Source organism: Hydractinia symbiolongicarpus, chromosome 9, assembly GCF_029227915.1.
Source record: "Hydractinia symbiolongicarpus strain clone_291-10 chromosome 9, HSymV2.1, whole genome shotgun sequence".
In the NCBI taxonomy this organism is placed as follows: domain Eukaryota; kingdom Metazoa; phylum Cnidaria; class Hydrozoa; order Anthoathecata; family Hydractiniidae; genus Hydractinia; species Hydractinia symbiolongicarpus.
The window spans coordinates 14,235,810-14,247,138 of NC_079883.1; the positions used below are offsets into that span (position 1 = coordinate 14,235,810).

The window sequence follows — 11,329 nt, forward strand, 5'->3', positions numbered from 1 at the left end:
ACGGTTTATTAAGTATTTCTCCATCGTAGAGGATTTTTCCGTAAAGCATATTCTCATTTGAAAAACAGTTTGAACTTTTCTTTAATATTTTTAAATTCGACAAATTATAAATGTTTTTATTAGATACAAATCTGTGAACTTAGAGAAGGAAATATTTTTATTCAGCAACACTTTAAATGAATGGGAAATGAAACAACGGAGGAGCAACAAGACAAACGCGGGAAAATAACTTTAGGGGAAAGAGTAATTAATGTCGGAACAACTTGATATAATCTGTGACACTATCGACGTGGACGTAATTTAATATTTACCCCAGTGAGAATTCGAGCTATTTATTAGATGTTTCGGATAAAGTTGTTTTTTTGTCAAAATTAAGAGCTCTAATTCTCAGAAGTAAATCAATTTTTTGATTATTTTGTATTTTAAATGTGTTAAACGTTCCTTAGATGAAATAAAAACTGCAACCACACATACCGTAATGATCCAATTAAGCGCCCAGCATTTTGTAAGCGCCCTCCTCGAATAAGCGCCCAGGTAATTTCTTCAAAGTTCAATAAGCGCCAGGCACTTATTAAGCCCCCCCCCCCATCCTCGAATAAGCGCCCACTTGATAAGAAGGAGAGCTTAATCGAAAACTACCTTGGGCGCTTATTTGAAAATTTTACTTTCTTAAATTGAGAACTTTAGTTAAATCTTTTGTTCAGTTTTATTTTTCAGAAAAAAAAAATAAAAAAAATTGAAAATTACTGCTGTCTTTAATTTGTATAAAATTAGAAAAATTTATAAGCGCTCAGGATTTTTTTTAAGCGTCCCCCCCCCTCGATTAAATTTAATAAGCGTCCAGGGCGCTAGTTCGGGTCATTACGTTAAGTCAGAAGTGGCGTGATAAGTCTCTGGTCGCATTGGCCTAAATTTTAAATATATCTCACATTCTCACACCAAGCTTTATTGAAAATTCAACATAAAAACTAAAGAAAGTTTAAAGAACGGCAGGTCAAGAAAACAACTTGTTTTTTGAAGAAATGAAGATTGAGCACCCAGTGCAAAATCGCTAAAACGAGATCCGGTTTAAGTCGATCTTAGACTTTAAAAAGTTAAAATTTCGAACTACCTAGCTATGTTTTAATCAGTAAAGCAGGCAAAGTATAGTCGACACTACGGAAGATATTTTTTAAACTATCCCACAGAAGAAATTCGATTTAATCAAGCAACCCATTTAAAATGCTTTAAAAGTTCTTGTGTGAGAAACGGTGAACAAAAAGAAATATGTTACAGTGTGCGTTGTCTTTTAAGACATTTGGAAATATGATGCGAAATTGCAGTAACACTAGAGGATCCTGAGTATTGTATATATGCAGGATCTGAAAGATACTGAAACTATGCGGCATTTACGATGTTTGCAAGATAATCGGAAATCAAGTTTCTGCTCTGTGAAGGAGTGTTCATGGTGAGCATGCGTAGTAGGATTGTAACTAATATCTCCGAAATCTGTAGTTTTATATTACCCCGATTGTAAACATAGAAAAGAATTTTACCAATCCAGTGTACCATTTTTTCAACTGGATTTCTTCATTCGTGTCGTGGTGGTGATCTGTTGTTTATATTTCTGCTTGAAATTCGTTATAAAAATAATCCTTATTTACAGTGATCTTAAAATGGCATGACTTTTTGTTATGTCATTTTACAAGCTATTTAGATTTGCGTATTTTTACAATTTGTACCTTCTTCCCATACGCAAATTTATAGAATTTAGGTCATCTGCGTTTAAAAGTACATTCATTGCAAGTGTCGCATTTAGGATTTTATCAGTGATGTGTTTTACGTTCGCGCCTTTCAAGGATAGGACAGGTTTATATGATCAAATGTCAGCAATACCTAGAAACAATATCCAATGAAAGAATGCATGAAATGAACTCAAGTTTTTGTTGCTCATCTATTTCTAATATGAAAATACATAGTTCTAATGAACTGAATGTTGTATTTATTACTGTGTATTATCGTTCAACCTATTCTGTACAACTTATTGCTACAGGAGATTCCCGTGAGACTGTTTTGGTCGATTTTTAAGATTAGATTTAGTGTTTTATTATTTTGTTTCCATAAACAACCATCGCCTCTTATGAACGAATGAATAAGGTTTACCCAAAATATAAATAAGTTATAAACATTTCAAGAACTCAATGTTTTGGTAACTGAATTGTATCATTGAAGGTTGGTTTGTACGTAAAAAACAATTTACCTGGTTTTGACATGCTTTAAAATTCAGGTTAATTTGTAAAAACAAAATTATAATGAATGCTAAGCTACATAACTTTATGTATATTTTAGGAATCTTATTAGCAGCAATGTAAAAACCCGAAGTTCTTTCTTCTGTGTAGCAACATCATAAAGCCACGGGGACACGAGAACACGAGGCCATTTTTACAGGCGACCGTAACAATTGTTAATTACTACAGCATTTGGATCTTGTTAATGTTAAAAAAAAATCAACAAAATATTACTGGTAACAAAAAAACGTTATAACTAAGAAATTTTGTTGTCAGCACAGTTTTGACCAATCAGAATGCAGTAATTATGCTGACTGTTTTTCTTGTTGTGATGGAAACTTTACCTGTAGCAGTGATGTGTGGTGATACGACACATTTTTTATAAGCGATTGTAAGAAAATTGAATTTTTTACAATCGCCTGAGAAAATTATCCCCGTGGCTTAAGAAGTTGTTTTTCTTTTTATGTGCAAAATATTCCTTCGTAAAAACCAGGCCAATAACGATAGCGTGTACCATAACAAATGAATTGGAGATATATTTCATATCTCTAAACAGTAAAAAGAGGCTGTCGCGATACAAAAATAAAACTAATAAAAATGACGCAAAAAATTTTTGAAAAATACCGGAACCCCATGGAAACAATTGAAAAGAATGCGTATGTAGAGAAAATGGAAGAAGAGGCTATTGTTAAAGAGGCTGGTGGCAGAAAGGCGACCAGCCTTCTGAGCAATGCTAGAACAAAGGCGAAAAACGATGAACAGTTAAAACAATATCAACTTCAAATAATAGAGAAAAAGAAAGAAACAAAAAACAAAGATGATGAAGATGACGAATCAGAAGAAGAAGAAGAAGTTGTGGAAGTAGGGATTTCTTATGAAATTATTTAATTATTTAAAAATGTTTAACTTTTGAAAGTTGTCGTTTTGTAATTGTTGTTGTTGTTGTTGTTGGGTTTTTTCATTTTGTTTTGTTTTGCTTTGTTGTACGTTACATTTCGTTTTTGTCGTTTTTATTTTTGTTCCCCCCAAAATTATACGAGCAGCATAATAAAACCACAAGAATTTACAACGCTGCATTTATATTGTGCTTAAAATAAAGGTCGGTTTCCATCGAGACAAAACATGTTGCACAAAACTCGCCCAGTAGTCGCGCGAAAAAAGGGTGTACACCAATCCTGATACAACATGGTGTGTCTAATAAAGCCAAGATCATATCAAATGTTATACATCTATTTTTCGACTTCCATAACATCAAAAAATGTTATTCAGCTGTCGCCGTTATTGTGTCGTGGGGTGTTTGTCATACGACCTTTGCACAATTGCTCTACAAAAATTCCTATTTTAATGGATCTGATCTTAAAGACTTGACCTGAACATGCTGAATAATATGCAGTTATCTTACGTTTTTCTTAATAAACGTTGTTTCTGCACTCTCATAACTTACAGAGATTTAGACTACACCCATCTAATTATTTTGAGTTTCTTTTAAGTGCAAAACAGAATTCTAAAGTAATCAGTTTTTGTTTGTTTTTCTTTGTTAGGATGAGTAGGGACTTCCAGTTAGATTCTTAGTATTATTTCTATTTTTTTATTTCTAACTTGTAAAATATTTTTTTTTATAAATTATCTTTCTTTTATAAATGGTACCAGGACATATACTAGGTCCCACACCCTTTAGTTTTGACATTACTAAGGACTGAGGCAAAGGTTGCCGCTTTAAAGTTTATTTTTAAAATGACGTTAGTTTTTGTGGCCTGAAAATATCTTTCATTCATTAAAGAATAAAAAAAAATTTAAAAGGACGAATAATCTCCACCTGTTTATTAACCATTCAGTTAAATACACAATTTAAAAATTGTAACGTATTCAGAGGTTACACAAGCCTTCATAAATATATTATAACTTTTATTACGAGGAGGAACGCGAGAACGAATATCGCCGGTAGCAACTTATTTAGAACGTGTTATTGATATAAATAAATTTTCAAAAACAACTTTTTTTTTCTTAAGACATTTTGCAGTTCAAAATCGTCGTCGCTTGTGAGAAGGATCTCGATAGAAAATAATTATAACAAATAAATATAGCTATAGTTAATAAATATTAATATATAATAACAATAATAATAAAGAATTACAAAATGGGCGAGAATGAAAAAGATTTAGTTAAAATGAACCCAAAAGTTTTAAAACGTTTTCGAGAAGTAATGGAGACAAGTGAGGAAAGCGCTTACGTAACAATGGCTAACGAAAAAGCGGCCATAAGAGAAAAAGGTGGTAGGAAGGGAGAATTAGGTTTCGAGAGTTCCAGAACTATAGCGAAAACAAAGCAAGAAATAAAAGAAGAGAAAATTAAGGAAGAGAAAAAAGCTGTCGAAGAATTTCAAACACAAACTGAAATACTTTTGAGTACGCCTACCCCTGAACCAGTCGAAGAAGAAGAAGAAGTACGTAGAACTTTTTTACCTGAGACATTGTTTCTACTCACCCTTATATAAAAAAAAATCTAGCAAAGTTCTAGGTTTTGTGGTAATCTCTTGCATGTTACGTTTTCTTGAATACACAATGCAATCATCGTCCGTTTGCAAATATTTACCTTTAACTCAATACTTGTTTATTTCAACAATGAATTTGTTACATCAAAATTTGATATATTGAAACACCATGGCCAAACACTTGATAAAGTCATCACGTAAAACGGATTTAATAAATTATAACATGAATAAGGATCGTGTAGCCAAATCTCCAGCTGCAAAAGAAGCTCTGGCAGGACAAAAAACCTGCGAACGAGAATAAAGTTTCATAGAACCCTGAACACCTCTTAAATGCAAAAAAATCCTAGTGTTTCGACTATTTTTTGTACACAGTTCACACATCTCTATAAGGAACATTTTTTTAAAAAAATGAAGGGACTGAGGGAAAAAAAATCAAACAACAAAGATTACAAAAACAATAAATATATCTTTTAGGACTAACAAATAAATGAATTTGGTCTTTCCGTCAAATTAGATAATCAACAAACAACACATAAACAACAGTCGAGCCTGTAATATGCGGAAACTTAAACTTAATCTCAGCCATAACCTTGTGTTGCATAAAAAAAAACGTGTATTCATTTCATAAGAACTTATACGACGTTCAACACTCGTGACAAATGCTGTGCACTTAGATCGATATTGTGGATAAAAATACTTATAAAAAACACAGTCAAGTTAAAAAGAATTCAATTTCTGACGCAATGGCGATATAAGTACCTCCTATAACACTTCAGTTTCACAGCAAAACATGTTTATGTTGACAAGAGAATATTTCGCAATCTTATCTTTTAGCACGAAATATAAACCCAGGTCCTAGTTCTTTATTGGGAATAATCATCTAATACTCACAACCTCGTCCCCAGGACTATTTGCTTCTCAACGGCGCTGCGCTTTCTGATAGTTCAAAAGGTGCTGGGGTCGAGCTTGCTAACACTCATTGTCCTGAACTTTAGGTTGTAATATATCTGGAGACAACACGAACATGCAAGTAGAATTTGCAAAGGGGTAAAATATTTCAAAAATGGCAGATGCAGCTGTGGATGTTAGTCTCTAAGATAAACGAATTGATTTTTCTTCCTAGTTTTTTTATGTTTGTTTAATGTGTTTTTTTTGTCCTTTTTTTGTTTCTTTGGGTGTTTTTTTATTTGTTTGTTTGTTTGTTTAATTTTTTCTTCCTCTTTATTTATTTACCTATTTATTTATTTTTAATATGGCCAGTCAACGTTCAAAATATGGGGAAAAACATGTAATATTACAAATGCAGTCAAGTCAAGTTTTTGTTCTTTGAATTTAGATAGAGGAGCCAGTTATTGATGAAGCCGCCGAAGCTGAATTTCGCAGACGAGTTATGGAAGGTAGGCACTTTACATTTACAGTTTTATACAACTATCCTTGGGGCGATGGGCGGGGGCGTATAAATTTAGTTGTCACCTGATATTCTTTATTAACGGCACGTTACACCAAAACATGCTTTTGTATTTTTACACAAGTAGAAGTAGGAAAAGCTAACAAAGTTTAACCTCGTTCCCAGGGCATCTTGTATTTTTTCTGGCTGTCCCGTTTATAGAAAAGAGACAACAGGCACTGGGAACAAGGTTGAACAAAGTTTTAATAGTGAGTCAATAAACCTCTTTTAAAATCAGGACTTCATAAAAAATAGAAAACACATATATGGTCATTTTTCATACCGCAAGTAGACGATAAAATTTGCTATTTTTCTTTTTTGAAAAATACTTACTTTATTTCGAATCTCTATAATAAAATTAGTCTATGAACTATGTAAAACCAACTATAAATAAATAAATAATAAAATAAATAAGAAAATAAGCCCACTTCCGACCGTCCGTTGGGCGCGAGAGATTAGTTGTGCTATGGGCACACGAAATAGCGTGGAATTAAAAATACCGGCAACCCCTTTGGTTTATCATCGGTTTACTGACTAGTCTATACACTTGCTGTACGTCTGTCTGTGAGCAAAAATAAAATCTGCGATTGGCGATGGATGTTTCCACGGGCTAACAACTAGTCTCCATGGGCTAATCAATAGTCGGATAACTTGATAACTTGTGTCACAGATCTACTTCTGATTTAGAGCTACAAGAAAGTTTCAAGCTGTTCGATATCAATGGTGATGGTAAGATCTCACTTCACGAGTTGATATCTGTCATGAACTCAGTTGGTGCTGGAGTGTCAATGGAAGATGCGCAAGAGATTTTAGAACTCGTTGATGAGGACGGTATGTGAAATTTTCGGTTAGCTGGAAAATTATTTCTTCATCAGTGTGCCTTGCTACTAGAAAATACAGAAAAAATGTTTAGAAAAAGTAAAGGAAGGAATTTTGGTCCACAGGGCTAAGCATTGTTATCAATCTTTTTTATAAAAATCCTATCCTATTTTTACTTCACATCCATTAAAATATTGACTTGCTCAATGTATTGACTCATTTTCTTACTACAGGTGATGGAGAGATAAGTTTTGAGGAGTTTAAGAAAGTCATGCATGAAAAGATGGTGCAGGGAACAGTTGAGGAAGACCTTCAAGCTGCATTTCAGGTTTTTGATGCAGATAACGATGGTTTTATATCACCGAGTGAGGTGCAAAGCTTGTTCCTTAAACTTGGTGAAATGATTACTATCAACGAGGCTGCTGACATCATGCAGACGTGCGATTTGAATCAAGATGGTTTGATTGATTTTGAAGGTAAATATATATGCTAAAGAAATAATTTCCCGTACGTTCTATATTCGCGACGCTGCCTTCATTAGTAAAATTAAAGATTTTATTAAAGAAAGAAAAAGAAATGAAGAAATTAATAAAAAAAAAATATTTGGAAAAGTATTTATTTTGTTTCAAAGAATTAATGAGTTTTTGGAAGACATTGTACAAGACGCTAAAATAAGTCGAAGTTTATCGCAAAATATTTACGCCCTTGTTTGCGCTTATTCGGATTCTTTTTTAAACAATTTTTGTGTCGAAAAGTGTCAATACCTTTATTATGCAAAAAGAGATGCCTTATTTTTATAAAGTTAAAAAATTTTGGTAAAATCTGGGAAAGGGTGACTTTTCGTTTTCTTCTTCCCTATCTTTTTTCGTTTTCTTTGGTGTAATATCCAACTTTCGATTTGTAAGTCAAAGATGGCAGCTGCGAGTAGTAGCGTGCGAAATCTAGTGGATTTTACCACGGGCTTTCAACTACTTTATTTTATAAGAACCGTCAAGCACAGTATTGTAATATGTTTATATATTTTTTTTTGTTTAGAATTTAAACTGTTCTATAATCGAGTGTTGGGACACCATACCAAAGCCACTCTAGCTGTACCTTCTTCAAACAATAACAACATGGACGACCCAGGTTCCTTTACGTTTGGATAATGCACCGTCGGCCGATTTCATCATGCCTTAATCTTCTCTAGTAAGAAATGGCAAACACCGTAAGCGTATCTCATTGACACATTTGGAGGGCCAACGCCCTATGAGAATGCTACAAGAGAACTTACACGACATTTTCACTCGATCACAATGCAATCACCGCCTTAAACGCCGGAAGCCGAATTAGTTGTACACGCGTTTATGTATATAATATTGATATATTTTTTAATAAACATAGGTTTTGTTAACTTTTATAAAAACGGGGTTTTTTTTATAAGAATATCAAAATTCTAACTAGGCTGGTAATTTTCTTATTTCCCTGTTGTTCTAAACAATAGACCTATTGTTGTTTTAAACTAGGAATTCCAGCCTAATATTCTTATAAAGCATGTTCTTATGAAAGAAAAAGCATGTATCAGAAGATGAGAACTAGGAAAACTAACATAAGACAAATATATCAAATAAAAAGTACGCATTTAAGGCTAATAGTCATTCGAGTCTAAAAAAAGATTGAAATGACTGTGGGAATTTTTTTTAACAGAACATTCTTTTGAATGGATTAATTTGAGTGATGTCCTCTAGTTGTCCGGCGCTTTTTTGTTGAAAACAAAAATGTACTTATATAAAGAAATTGTAACATTAACTGACACATCCCCTGTGCAAAAGTTTAATGAAATCTGTCAACAAATGCGTGTAAAAACGATCATATAATGAACGCATTGTTTGTCTAGAGCATTACACTTGCAATGCTAGTGTCTCATGTTTCGGAGAAATGTCGAATGAATGCAGTCGTTTTTACTCACACCATGCGAATTTGATTGCCGAGAAGCGTAATCTTTTAAAGCCAAATGTTATGGATTGTATAAAGTCGCGATTGAACTTTTCATTAATTTGTTTCATGTTTTGTGTCCATGGAACAAGTTCAAAAAACACAAGATATAGATCAAGATATTGAACTTGTTGTGCAGGAGTCAAACGCCATTAGAGTATCCTATTGTCAACGTGTCTAAAATTGGATGAATGGTTTATAGATTGCGCATAAATCAACAATATTTTTTTAGACGCAGAAACAAATATTGTGAAAAAATAACATATACGCAAACACTCTAGAAACAAAAAAACCTTAGATGTTTGTAGTAACTCTGGACGCTAAAAAAATATCCACAGATAATTTCATGTCATAGATAATTTCATCTTCATAGATAATTTCATATCCATAGATAAATTCATATCCATAGATAATTTCATATCCATAGATAATTTCATATCCATAGATAATTTCATATTCATAGATAATTTCATATCCATAGATAATTTCATATCCATAGATAATTTCATATCCATAGATAATTTCATATCCATGGATAATTTCATATCCATAGATAATTTCATATCCATAGATAATTTCATATCCATAGATAATTTCATATCCATAGATAATTTCATATCCATAGATAATTTCATATCCATAGATAATTTCATATCCATAGATAATTTCATGTCCATAGATAATTTCATGTCATAGATAATTTCATATCCATAGATAATTTCATGTCATAGATAATTTCATATCCATAGATAATTTCATGTCATAGATAATTTCATATCCATAGATAATTTCATGTCCATAGATAATTTCATATCCATAGATAATTTCATGTCATAGATAATTTCATATCCATAGATAATTTCATGTCATAGATAATTTCATATCCATAGATAATTTCATGTCCATAGATAATTTCATGTCCATAGATAATTTCATGTCACAGATAATTTCATATCCATAGATAATTTCATATCCATGGATAATTTCATATCCATAGATAATTTCATATCCATGGATAATTTCATATCCATAGATAATTTCATATCCATGGATAATTTCATATCCATAGATAATTTCATGTCCATAGATAATTTCATGTCATAGATAATTTCATATCCATAGATAATTTCATGTCATAGATAATTTCATATCCATAGATAATTTCATATCCATAGATAATTTCATATCCATAGATAATTTCATATCCATAGATAATTTCATATCCATGGATAATTTCATATCCATGGATAATTTCATATCCATAGATAATTTCATATCCATAGATAATTTCATACCCATAGATAATTTCATGTCCATAGATAATTTCATATCCATAGATAATTTCATATCCATAGATAATTTCATATCCATAGATAATTTCATATCCATAGATAATTTCATATCCATAGATAATTTCATATCCATAGATAATTTCATGTCCATAGATAATTTCATGTCATAGATAATTTCATATCCATAGATAATTTCATGTCGATAGATAATCTTATATCCATAGATAATTTCATCTTCATAGATAATTTCATGTCATAGATAATTTCATATCCATAGATAATTTCATATCCATAGATAATTTCATGTCCATAGATAATTTCATATCCATAGATAATTTCATATCCATAGATAATTTCATATCCATAGATAATTTCATATCCATAGATAATTTCATATCCATAGATAATTTCATATCCATAGATAATTTCATGTCCATAGATAATTTCATGTCCATAGATAATTTCATGTCACAGATAATTTCATATCCATAGATAATTTCATATCCATGGATAATTTCATATCCATAGATAATTTCATATCCATGGATAATTTCATATCCATAGATAATTTCATATCCATGGATAATTTCATATCCATAGATAATTTCATGTCCATAGATAATTTCATGTCATAGATAATTTCATATCCATAGATAATTTCATGTCATAGATAATTTCATATCCATAGATAATTTCATATCCATAGATAATTTCATATCCATAGATAATTTCATATCCATAGATAATTTCATATCCATGGATAATTTCATATCCATGGATAATTTCATATCCATAGATAATTTCATATCCATAGATAATTTCATACCCATAGATAATTTCATGTCCATAGATAATTTCATATCCATAGATAATTTCATATCCATAGATAATTTCATATCCATAGATAATTTCATATCCATAGATAATTTCATATCCATAGATAATTTCATATCCATAGATAATTTCATGTCCATAGATAATTTCATGTCATAGATAATTTCATATCCATAGATAATTTCATGTCGATAGATAATCTTAT

General features: G+C 31.4%; 1 protein-coding gene across 2 annotated transcripts; it reads left to right on the forward strand.

Annotated features, from left to right (window-relative positions):
• Positions 1–2,792: 2,792 nt before the first annotated feature.
• Positions 2,793–8,429, forward strand: LOC130657408 (uncharacterized). 2 transcript variants are annotated; one of them, XM_057460391.1, is made up of 5 exons: positions 2,793–3,128; positions 6,095–6,155; positions 6,893–7,036; positions 7,258–7,500; positions 8,060–8,429. In XM_057460391.1, exons 1-5 carry the CDS (start codon positions 2,865–2,867, stop codon positions 8,170–8,172), a joined length of 825 nt encoding a protein of 274 aa, XP_057316374.1. In that variant the 5' UTR covers positions 2,793–2,864; the 3' UTR covers positions 8,173–8,429. The 2 variants fall into 2 exon arrangements, with proteins under 2 accessions (XP_057316374.1, XP_057316373.1); XM_057460390.1 differs by lacking the exon at positions 2,793–3,128 and adding an exon at positions 4,226–4,710.
• Positions 8,430–11,329: the final 2,900 nt, after the last annotated feature.